This window comes from Agelaius tricolor, unplaced genomic scaffold, assembly GCF_023055355.1.
Source record: "Agelaius tricolor isolate 1412-34295 unplaced genomic scaffold, bAgeTri1.0.p SCAF_2, whole genome shotgun sequence".
Lineage (NCBI taxonomy): Eukaryota > Metazoa > Chordata > Aves > Passeriformes > Icteridae > Agelaius > Agelaius tricolor.
In genome coordinates, this window is record NW_027269262.1 from 44,787,116 (window position 1) to 44,800,333 (window position 13,218).

The 13,218-nt window shown below is 37.8% G+C and overlaps 1 protein-coding gene across 7 annotated transcripts in view; it reads right to left on the reverse strand.

The window, feature by feature from the left end:
• PTPRM (protein tyrosine phosphatase receptor type M) overlaps positions 1 to 13,218 on the reverse strand; it is a 438,108-nt gene that overhangs the window by 31,928 nt on the left and 392,962 nt on the right. For all 7 annotated transcript variants that reach the window (XM_071417369.1, XM_071417357.1, XM_071417352.1 and 4 more), the window contains one exon: positions 2,756 to 2,853. In XM_071417369.1, coding sequence (XP_071273470.1) covers positions 2,756 to 2,853 — 98 coding nt within the window. The remainder of the gene's footprint in view (positions 1 to 2,755; positions 2,854 to 13,218) is intronic.

Here is a 13,218-nt window from a genome sequence, read left to right on the forward strand (position 1 = left end):
CATTAGCTTAAATTATCAGTACAAAAATCTCCTTAGGGAGCCCTGCAGATTTTGTGATAAGACTTCTAGCAGATGTATTAGTGTAACAGCTCAAGCTAGTTCTGAATTTCCACACAAGCAGTGTAAATGTGAGTGACTGGGTAACAGGCTACTAGATAAAGAGCTCAATGTCCCTCAGGCAGGTTCATTAAAGAGAGAAAACAATCAAAACACATTTCGGTGCCATTTAAATACCAGGTGCACAGCGGTCTGCAGGTGCCAGAAACACTGACAAGGGTCCCTCACTGGAACACACAAGAGCTTAAAGGGATGTGCAGTTCTGACAAGCGTGCCTCAGATAATGACAGATATTGGCAGATGTACCCGGACCCTGCTGGAGGGTAATGGGGGACTGAGTCATTTGCAGCAGGTGCCTGTATTAGGGACAGCCTCATGGTGATTCCTCCAGCAGCAATTAAAACAGTCCTGATGCATAATGCTCCAGGGCAAGAAGCAAGTTCCTAGCACTGATTTAATGACTATCCAGCCAGTACTGGAAAACAAATACAAATACGCCCCCTCAATGATTAATTCATGAAGGCTGTACACCGTGTGGCAAACGTTAAATTTTAAAAATTCCTGTTTCCTGAAAATGCAAAAGAATTTTCGGCCTTGGCTTACCATGGGTCAACATGGTTAAAAAGTAAAAATAAGAAACCCCTATAAATCTTATAGCAGTGATAGCAATAGCAAGTTTGGGAAGGTTAAAAAGGTTTGCCCTACAGGAATGCTACCAAAAGTCCATTAAAATCATTGCTACTCAAGGTGGCACAGAGCTTGTGTTAGGGGTTGCGGGACAGATGGTGTGTTTGCAATTTCCCTCCTTGTTGCTGACGATTCCAGCTCTGGGAGTGGCACAAAAACACCAATGGAGGAGTGAGTGCATTGCTCTGTGGCTCATACAATTTTATTTCCATTAAAAGCTGATTTCAATTTCTGCTCTCTGATTTCACCTATGCTGGCCTCCAGAGAAAGTGAGAACAAAGTAATTTCTACCACTGCCAGAAACAACAAAGCTGCAGATCTGTATCCTACTAGGACTCTTGCACCCTGAAGAAATCTGCATGGTGGCACAAAGCATTCCTTGCTGCTGTGGGAATGTGCACCTAAATGCTTGAGCAGAGGCTGCCAGCACTGGCACCAAGACTGGTGTCTCCCTTGCTGACATCTGACAGTTCACTCTAATTGGCACTTCCAAACACTGACTTTGGGAAAACAGCATGTGGTTTCATGCAGAACGCTGTCTTTGCTCTCAGGCTTGTTTATTCATACCCAGAAAACATCCCTTTTTAAGTTGTTCTCTTGGGCACTTATGAATGTGTATAAAGCTTTAACAAAGAGGTTTGCTGGAGAGCCTATTCTTACAAATCCATCTGTTTTGAATGGATACGTGACCGTCCAGCTATTTCTACCTTTTCCTCACTCAAGGGACTGCATTTTTAAAGCAGCCTCCATGATCCCTCTTTATCTCTGCAATTAGCTGTACATGTGCTCCTGCAGCAGGTGTTAATTGCAGTCACAATCCCCATCTTTTTGCATCTAAAAATAATACTGGCACCTGATCTGTAAGCAGGCTTGAGCACACAGATACCTAACTGTTAGGATTTATATTATCAGTTCACAAAGGACATATGGAAGAATAAACTGAGATTGTAAAACTGGACTTGCTCAAAAGGACTTCAACTCATACCACATAAACAGTGCTCTCTCCTAACGCAAATGCCACAGGGCAGAGGCGGTATCAGACACTCCACCAGTGTGAAATTAAAAACATCTCTTAAAACCATGCTGCTCAAACCAAGATGTGTGCACTTGACTTCTTATTTCAACACTTTGATTTACAATAATTGCCGTAGTTCCCATAAAAGCAGTGGGATTTCGTTTCATATCAAATGAAAGCTATATGCCAAATTCCTAAGCAAATTTTCTTGAAAAAAAATCCCAGATGAGAACTAAGACAGCAGTGCACAGACAAAGCAGTAAATGAAAAGACTCACTTACTGACATTTGTGTGAAACAGAGAAAAAGATTCCATTCACTACTTGATGAAAACAAAATTAGCCATAAAGACTAGAGTAGGAGGCCTACTTTAGACATTACCAAGCAAAGAAAAAGAGTTACACAATATCAGTCAGGTAACTCAACCTTTCCTTTACTACCCAGCTCCCGAACATGATCTCCTAACCAATAAAGTGCACAAATGTGTAAAATTAATTTTTTCTGTTTTAGTCCAGAAGGCTTTCAGGAAGTAAAACCCAAACAAGCCAGACCAATTTAGACAAATATACCAAGAAACAGCTTCATACTTTAACTACTCAGACATCTGTTCCAGAATGATGCCTCCTTAGCCTTCCTTAAAAAAAATAAAGAGATGATTCCATACTTTATTCTGCAACAACTATACTGACTTTCTTAAGAGAATTGGTATATCTGAGATATGCATAAACATATGACAGCTCCCCTCTTTGTCAGTCTTTGCAGACTCTGCTGTACAGAATGCAGCTTTATCAGTTACTTTTTCATTGTGCTAATAGTAACAAAGCCAAGCATCCAAGGCATGTTTAAAAATAATTGATAATGAACCTCTCAGCACAGGCAGTCATACATATTTTATGCGCTATACTTAGTATGTAAGAACCTTGTTGGTCTGTTATTTAATTTTGAAAAGCAAACACCTTAGACATCTTTCATCTTTTTAAGTACAAAAACCACTTACCCTTCCCACTTCTACGAGATTAGTAACCATGATTATGCTCGCTGTGTTTTCATGCCATACCATCCTCCAGAAGTCATATATTGTCTCCTGCATTGGTCCTGAAACAATAAATCAAATGAAAGGTTACTATCTGAAAGTCTCATGATTGGAAGCTTGTCTCTGGGGAACTTTGTGAAACCGTGACTGTACACATATATTCGTATCACTATCATCATATTTTTCATTTAGGGTCGGTCAATTTCTTTTCTGTCATCCCACCTATCTGCATTTAAGTATTTTTCTCCTGAAATAGTGTTCTGAAAGGAAGTTCTCCAGCACTTAGGTATTTATCTCCATAACACCCAGAAGTGGAATTATAAAAAATGGATAACATCACTCTTTCTTTTAGCAATTGGATGATAACCTAGGGAAGGTGTATTTGGAATGAAATGAGCCTCAATGGAGTATGTGGCCTTTCCTGGTTTCTAATATTTTTCTTAGTGTACACTATTCATCAAATTAGCCCAGCTCCTAAATTGTAGTTCCTGAAGTGAGGCAGAAGTTATAGTTTTTTTGCTGCAGTGTATCACTTTGGAAAACAGTGGGGAATGCGGCAAAGAAACCTGATGTGCCATGGCAGCAGATCCTCTGCAGTGCTTTCCCTGTGTGCTTCTGTTCATGAACATACAGGGCTTCCTTCAGCATCATGCTGAAGCTGGGTACCAGCTCACAGGAAATGCTGCAGAAATGCAAAATGTTGAGAAAAAAAAGCACATCTCTTTGTGTGCACCTGGTCCTGTCTGTTTGTAGCCTACACATCTTACCCATAGGGCATGGTGTGCCACTCCAATTTTAAACCAGTGCTTTAAAATCCCTGAGCCAGTAAGAGTAAACAATATAAACTATAAGCTTAACATCCATACTGAATCCATTACTGAGTTGTCACATTGCAGTAAACAATTAGAGGCTTCTTTAGAGGAATGACTTTAAATCTAATTGGAGAACAAATGGATAATGTATTGCCCTAATGTTCCTTTAGTAAAAGAAGCCAACACTCTTAAAGCATTACCAAACCAGATATTGACAGATTTGGGCAGTTTGGCATCCATGTTGTGTATTTTGATCTCCCTTTGAAAATAAAATATTCACTCTGAGATGAAGCATTTAGTGGAAAATGTAGTAATATATTATTACTATATTGTCACAGCAGAGGGCTTGGACCAGATGGTATTTAAAGATCCCTTCCATCCCAAACCATTCCTGTGACTTTGTGACGCTCTGATATTATAGGCAAACCAAAACCAACTCACTAGGCAAATAACATCACAGTTATGACGTAACTTAGATCTGAAATTTAAGAAATAGGCAATAGACTAAAACTCTTGAATTTTTAAAAAACTGTCTTTATTTACAGCAATTCCAAATTATAATTTTTCCACCCATAATTTGCAAAGATCATTTAAAGAAGCTATGTATTCTCCCCCTTCTTTTATCCATCTTTAAAAATTATGCATATATTATGAGTTTCATAGGTCTCCTTATAATTTTCGTTTCCTTATAGGTTTCCTTGAATTGCTTTCATTGTTCATGGAACAGGAGAAAAAGCCATTTAAAACAACAGGAAATGATGACTGTTAGAACACAAGAAATGTCAGAAGGTCTTAAGAGTAGAATTAACAGCAGAAACTCATGCTACAGTTTCTGAAATTACTAAATTCAAGTTGTTATTATAGGTGCAAAACTGAACACCTTTCTTTTCTTCTTTAAATTAACAGCACAGAACAGGTGATACTTTTGTGATATTTTATTCTGATTTTCAACAATACTTTAATTGCTCTGCATCATATGGAAATTTACAGCAAGCATTTTATTTCTACCTAAGTGTCCTGGATATGTGATACAGTCATGGTCCAAGTGCAATTTTGAATGTCACAGTAATATAATAAGAATATATTCTAGTGAAAGTTTAGCTTGTTTGTGTTTTAATATTCTAGGATTCAATGTAGCTTTCTTTTGCAATAAAGTCAGGACAGCATTGGAAAGGTTTTGTGCCAGCCTCTCCTACTGATTATAAGAAATCAGAGTATTCCACTCACTCTAGGAAAATACTGTCTCTGTATAGCTCCTTCCTTCCTCTCAAATCTGAAACAAATATTCAGCTCAATTACTGCTGCTATTATCTTTCAGGGAGCACAGCTAAAAGTGGGATTAGGGAAAGGTGGTTTTCCACAGAGCAGTGTCCTGGAAAAAGCCTGCAAGTCCATGACACATTATTAACATCACACTTGGTCAAGGACAAAAAAACCCCCAACATTATTCCTTCAAGAATCCTGGTTTAATGGACAAAATCTAGATGGCTCCCCTGCATTCTGTCTTCACAGGACTGTGTGATGTTTGAATAAATTTAATCTGAGCATATTTTTGGTAATGCTGCAGGAAAGATACATGGTCTACACATCCACACAGGTCTTGTCCCCTTGCAAGAAGCCAGAATCTTTGGGAAACTGTGGGGTGATGTAGCAAGTTTCTTTATATATTAATTTAGTTTTCTTTCCCACAGATTCACTTGAGATACAAGACAGTTGGGCCCTACATTGTTACAGTCATTTCTTTTTGACAGCTCTGGGATAACCTGCAACAATTTAATCCTGATTCCTTTTTTTCCCTACAGGCTGCAAAATTTGTGCTGTGATTTAAAGATTCCTACATTCCATTCAAATCCAGAAATCACAAATTACAACTGGGAAGAGATTCTAAACACTAATTTATTCCTGTAGATTTTGAACTTGTCATTCTCCATAAAGAAAAGAAGATAATAAATTACAAGGAAAAGAAATCTTTAGGAAAAGTAAAAGTAAAAAAAAGGTTTTTTGCAGGCCAGAGAAAGAGTTGAGCTATAACAAATTTTTCAACCCTGTGTTTCTAAGTGTACTTCTAGAAGAAACGTCCTATTCTGCAGGGCAGAGTATGCTCTTGTTAATCTTACTATCCAAATAAGACAAACATAACTAAAAAGTGCTTGACAGGATTTCCTGCTCTCCCTTCATATTCTCAGATGTTTTCTTGCTTTTTGAGTCCAATTCTTACATGTAGCCTCCAAACTTCTTTTACATTCAAGACACCAAAAAAACCCACCCCAAAACCTACCTTAAAGTCTCAGTTAGTAATTCTTCTATATCCCATTTTTATTTTCTTCTTGACATTTTAAAAATATTTTCTGACATATTAATAAATTATTACTTGTCTCCAGCAAGAATTGAAAAGCATTAGAGGCTAGGTAGGGTTGTGGGATTTATTATCCTGAAGAACTAAACAATTTGATTCCAGAGACTTGTGGAAGGAGAAGAGGCAATAATTGTTCTAAGCATCATCTTAAGAGATGTGTGCACAATAGGCAGAAAGGTTATTCTCAGCAGTTGCCCCCTTGCAGGAGGAGAAGGTCTGAAGAGAAGGTGCTGTGCTACTCGACAGAAAGCCTGCAGCACACCCCATTAGCTCCACAATACAGTACTTGGTATCAAAGATCTCTGCTGTGAAAAAAAAGAGATCACCAACATACTGCAACCAGAAGATGAAAAGCAAAGGAAACTAAGAAAAAGAAATCAACCCTCCAAACCCCTAGCTAATTAAAGGCATTATTGAAAAAACTCAACAAAAACGATTGGTTGTGTATATTACAACCACTGGTTCTATTACCAGCAGTAGTTAGTTGCTGCTCTGGGAACAAAAACATATTAGGAAATGGAACATCACACAGCTTTCATGAATGGTTTAGACTCTTTAAAGCTGCTTTTGTAACCAGTTTTCTAGTTCCTCTATTTCTGCTTCCTATTGTGAAACCCACTTCTGAAAACAGGTATTGCTACTGGGGTATGAGATCAATTTGAATATGATGAACTAGCCCAGAATATAGGAAAAAGTGTTCAGGTGTAGGGAATAAAGCAAGCACACGAAGAAAACAAGTAAAGCCTGAATCCTGAACCCTACATAGCACTTACTCACACAGGACTTTTAAATCTGTGGGTCATTTTTCAATTTCTAGAAAAGCAAGCAGCTTAGACAAGGAACAAATAGCTTCTAAAATATTTTTCTAGCACAGAATGTCAAATCCACAAGCTAACATTTGGTCCACCTGAGACCAAGTTCAGTGATAGATATTAAAGCTAGAAATGTGCAGAAAATGAACAGATACCCTTAAGCTCCAAAGCCTCCCCATGGCAGCGCATGGGAGCCATAAATATGTGCTAATAGAGGCAGGGGACTGACAAGATGCAAGACTTATACCTGCAGCAGTTAAATTCCATCTTGAAAAGAGAGCAGAAATACCCCTTACAGTGAGCAGCCACAACCACACTGCACGAGGAGGTGATTATAAAATGGTCCCTTCACCTACTGGTTACTGTGGTTTCTGGTAGCAATGATAACTGCCTCCACTTTTTACTGAAGCAAAACCTGCTGCTTGCTGCTGTGACTGCCTACAGCTGGACTACTGAAAGACACTTAGCTAATATACCTCTTTGAGGGAGCTGCATTTTAGCCCTCAGTCTTTTCCTATGTATGTTCCCTTCAAAATTAACTTGAGACACAGTGAGTGTTTTCCTATTAAGAGATATGGCTGCACAGCAACAACGATAACAACAAATGCCCAAAAGCAATCATTCCCTTTGCAACTACAGTGTCAGAAACTCCCAAACCCATTATGTAGCAGAAATTGTCTAAAATACACTCAAAAGCATAAAACCAGAGGGGAATAAAATTTTGGGAGAGCAGACTACAAGGCAGTAGATTAAAATTTTCAAGAACTCTTGTTTTCCTAACAAAACCTTTGGGACAGATGCAGCTGTTAGTAGGATAATTTATTTCACAGGAGGAAAAAAATTTAAAATTTGCACTGCCAGTCCAGAGATCTGATAATCCACAAGAATATGTTTGCTCTTTTAACCAAGCTACAATTTGGAGGTAAATACGCCTTCAGAAAAAGGTATGTAATAAACTGCAGCTAATTGTTACTTTACACTATAAACGTCACTGACTGCAGGCAAGGGAACATCTCCTGTAAACAGAATAGATTTTTTTCCTACTCAATAAGGCAATTTGCCCAAGATTTTGCCAAAAGGAGTTTGCAGGTACATCATTTGTGACCAAGTTTTCATGATTGTTCAGTTCTATTAGTCTCCCAATTACCTCCTGGGATGCTCATCACTGGTCAGCAGCTCTGCAAATCTGGACACCTCCTTAGGTGACCAGGTGTAGGCTAAAGAGTCTTAAGACTGAATCCTACTTTTTCAGAAAGTATCCTGTCTTCATCTTTCTATCTAAAATAGTCAGCTTACTATAGAGAAAAGGTACAGATCCCAGTTGTGCTGACTTAGCCAACCTGCAAGATAAACTGCTGGTTCAGTATTTTTTATAATTCCATGACCACACAGCAGTACAGCTGTTGTTGAATCATCTTCACCTTCCCAAATGAGCTGGTTTCTGGAATGGAAAGTAATTTGAAGATCTGCTCAATTGCTGATAATCTGATTTGTCAGGGGCAGTCTTCACCATGTGCTTGTTGAATACTTATGGTATAGCATGCAGTGAACTTTCACTCATGCTTCCAGGAGCTCTTAAGGATTTAAAGCCTCTGTGAAGCCCAGAACAAAACTCTGATAAAACTTCAAAAACTCAGGCAAAGATTATGCATCTTTTCTCTCTCAAAATAGGTACAGACATTTGTTTTCTATTTTAACATATACACTTAACTTTAAAGGTTTACACAAGTGCATTTTCATAGGCACGGTATATGCGTTCCTATTACATGAACAATTTTGATATCTGAGATAAAGCTGAAGTCAAGATATCACTACACCATATGGGCCCACTGCTCACCACTAGCTATCAAAATGCATACAGATCAGTCTTTTGTGTTTCTAGGTCTCAAGGAAATAATGATGAAAGAGAATCAGGTCACTTAACCTGTAAGTCTTCTAAATGCTTTAATGAAGTCCTCCGAAGTCTGTTCCAGAAACTAAAAGAGCATTGAGGGTAAAAGGTCCCCAGTGCCATCCACCTGTTCACTTTTCCTGTCACTGTCACTGTCACCAGGCCTGTCACTGTATGAATTACCACCCTAAAAAGCAACAGACATTTGTACTGGCAAAACCTGGGCACTAATGCTTCAGTGTTATTTATTAATTGCTAGTTTCTAGTTGTCATACACATTTTATGCACTAAATAATTTCAATGAAATAAATAAAACCCCTGTAATGAGCAGAAAAAACCCATGTTTTTGCTTTTTTCCCCTTTATTTAATTTGAATTCATATTTAATTCCAATGTTGAGTGTGATGACATTTGAAAAGCACTTTCTAACTTTAGCCTTACAAGTATTAATTATTACATAATATTCAACAGGGCTATATTGTAATTATACAGCTGTGCTGGATTTCCTGATAAAATCTTCCTTACAAATGTCTCTTGCCTTGGAAAAAATATAAATAAACAAAGTTGTGGATGGCTTAATACTGAGGCTGGTTCCCTATAGGTATGTCAGACTAGCAAGGATGCCTGAGGCTATGGCTACTCTCATGGAAAAATCTTCTGCCCCAGTCTTAGACCTTATTTTAACAATTCTTTCATTGTACTAGATTCAGAGATTGCACAGAGAGAAGCCAACTGCTTGCAGAGGCAGTAATGGCCTCATACTCAGCTGAGAAAAGATACCCATTTGTAAGTGAACAATTCTACTAGAACTTAATTCACAAGCAAATAGAATTGTTTGTTTTCTCCTAACACTAGTTTGAACCCAGGCTTCAGAACACACCATGCATATCAGATATATCTGAGTTGCAGCCAGTCTGCCAATTCTTCTTGTGACCTTTTGCAACAATACCACCTTATAATGCTTACCCCCAAAACACCAGTATGCAGCAACACTGCTCAACAGTAAGGCATCTCAAATATACTCAAATGGGTTAATCAGGACTGAGCTACAAATTTAAAATGTGCTTTTCATTATTTCCTTATTTAGATGGACCGTCAATAAGAAGCAGATCTGACTGAATCCTGTTAGCTTGACATTTCTGGAAAACGCTGCTTATATAGTGAGCTGGAATGCTTTATTGGGACAAATCCTGCCTAGTGCAGCTACTGGCAATGTAGAGGCTTTCTACTGTATCCTTTCCTCTGGAAAAACACAGCTTTCTCTCATTACCAGCCAAAGGACAGCACAGTGAATAGTAATTGGCTGATTTTCAAGCACAAACTGAATCCTACCTGCTTTGAGCTAGCCAGTCAGCCAGCCCTGCTGCCTGCACACTGCTATATGTGAAAATTGGCTTTCAGAAAATGAAATGTTCAAAGTGCTTTCAAGTCCCATTAGCTTTCAACAAGGCTTAGATTACTAAGTGGCTGTGGACCATGTGGAAATTTTATGTATAGCTCCCATGAGACTGACCAGTGCTTTGGCTGGCTTTCTATACCACCTACTCCTATATTTAAGGAGTCAGCACTAGACCTCTTACAGGAGGAAGAATAGGAGAAGATTGACCTGTAAATTCTCCATCTCTTTTGAAAAATAAAAAGAAAACAAAAACATTGTTATTTACAATGTACAGTAGTGGGGAGCCAGAGTGCCACTGTTTTATGAAATAATGCAAGTGTTTCACAAATAGCTAAAATAAAAAAACCCGCTCCATTCTGAATTCCCAGTTTAATATAGAAATACTTAAAAATATTATCCTTTGAGCAATGATAAAACTGATTACTCCAGAGGTTTCTTCCTTTAAAATTGCTCATTTCATAAAACTAGATAATTAGTTTGAAAATGCATATTTTCTAAATGTATGTATATTCACATACACATCAGCTGTTGACTAGAGCTGGATCATTCCTCTTGTTGGCATTTCCTCTGCTCCTATTCTCCAATGATTCTGTGGCTAGTCAGATGGAGGGATATGGAATTTATTCTCTGGAATATCATATGGCTTTTTTTTTATTTATCAGTAGCAACAGATCTAACTGGTCTGGAACAGTGCCCATCTCAATGCATTATTTTGTCTGCATTATGGTACTATCTAGAAATCCCAGTCTGGGACTGGAGCTCCAGAAGTGCCTTACATACAAAATGCCCATGAATACACAAAGGTGTTCATGCCCTTCCCCATCATAAGAAGCCAAACACACCTTGAAAGACAAGAGAAGTAAGGTAGGCTTTGAAAGACCTGAACAGTCTTGGTACAATACACAGCAACCACAACATGCCAGCTTCTACCATTCCTGAGTCATCTTACCTGCTCCTGCTCCATGTTGGTATTACCACCATTTTCAGAAACAAGGCATTGCTGAACTTATTTTAAAGGCTGTGACCACACTTTATTTGTGCACTCTTGACAGGTGCTGTTTAAGACATTTTTATACCACTACAGCTAATGCTGCCAGCTAAGTTTCCATCTAATAAAGTGTTACACACTTATTGATTGACATTTCTCCACAGTTAGATTTCCAATACTAGTTCAGTTTGTTCTATTTGAACAGGATAAAATGAAAATGTCATATGGTTTTCCAAAGAATAAATAGCACATTTCCACAACACCTTTTGACTACTCACAGAAGTACTGCAGCAGTAACAGAGGAACTGGCAGCGACAGAAATTGTCCAGATTTGAATAGTTAGCCTGAGATGAGACAAAGCTGAATGCAATAAAAGCAGTGTACATAGTACTACTGTCCATGAATGCACCCTTATGTCACTCAAGAGGGCTGCTTTTTCTGATCTTACCTGCAGGAAACTAAAAAAAACAAACAACTGCATCAAAACAGTGTAGTTGTAGTTGAATGTTGGTCATCCAGTCTAACTGAAGAATTCTTTCTTTCATATGATTTGCTTGCCTCACAGCAGAGACGTTAAATGGTCTGTTCCTCTCATTAACATTTTCTCAGCCTGTGTAAATCCAGCATCTTCAAATTTTGAATTACATGTAGCACTCCTGGGGGGTTAGGAATTCCCTAGTGAGGGCTATGTGGGATACCTGAGTAAAGCCAGAGCCTTGAATCTTTACCTTGCAGCTTTTAAGACAGCACTGCTAGACAGTGGCTTGCAGAGAGTGTGCTTCAGTTTTTTTTTCTAAGAAACAGGAAAGCTTTGAATAATGTAATTGTACCTAGAGGCCTTCATGTATTTTCCAATAGAGTGTACTGGCTACAGAGAAGTAAGTCTCACTCATACATGGACTTTCTTTCACTCTTTGTACTACAGATATTTCAGATGCCTAATTATAGTCAAGCATGTGAGAAGAATGATTGGTGACTCATCTGGGAACCTGAGATACAGGTATGAATACATCAGATGGGACAGCAGGAAGAGGCATTGGTTCTCTGCCCGAGGTTACAGCTCTGGCTGAAGGGTTACTCCAGGAGGCTTGAGACCATGGTTCAAACCCGAGCTGTCTTTGTGAGAGCAGTCCAACAGAAAGTTTCAGTTGCTGAATCAGTGTTTTCCACCAAAAAAGCTGTTTATGTTTCTAATTTGTGCATTCTTCTTAATAAGCATGATTTGCATCATGGAAATATGAATACCTATTAATCACTCATTCTAAATAGCTCATCTGAGCTTGGAAAGACTAACACATACAGATTTTTTTTTTTTTTTTTGTAAAAAACATGCTGCATCTAGCATTTCCAAAACAAAAATCTTAAGTAATTGACTTGTTGGACTGAGCTCTTCATATCAACTTGTAATGCAGAATCAATTTTAATGATGGATGAGAAGTTTAAGATCATTTTATCCCCTTCAGTAGAAGGTTCCTTAGGGAATGGACAAAAGAACCTAATTAGTCTTTTGCATTTCTACTTTCTATTTCCATGTTGAGTCAATCATAAGCATCAGATTGTAATAAAATCATCACTATTCTCTAGCTCAAAAATATGAGTTCATTTTGGCTACTTGTTTCTTTTATTTTTCCCCAAGGACTTTATTGTGAAGGAATGTTGCTCATGCCTGTGAGTAAGATATTCAGATGCGGTATTTTTTAATCTTGTACTGGGAGTTTAAGTGCATTAACAGGAACACTTTACCTATATGAACAAACAAGATAATTTAGTCTACATTAAAGCATAAGTAAAAATGCTTGGAAAAAACTTCTGTCACAGTTTATTGTCCTGATAAGTATCTCATGGGTGAGACGTATCACTCACTATGTATTTTTATATTTAAGGGTAGAGAACATTGGTACTTTTATTTCTTCCTCACAGAAATAGTCAGTATCTAACAACTATTAGTCAGATCAAGATATGTACAAAAGCCATTAAAAACAGATGTTATTTGATATTTTTAAATGGTATTTTTCTTTTCAATGTCAAGATAACTATGATTAAAAATCAAATCTATGTAACCAAAAACTCAGCACTATTATTTGTTGTTATTTTTGGGGAACACCTGGTTATTTTTACCACTTTGAGTTGGAAAGGGCAATGTTAATGTTTTAATTCTGTTTTTTCATTA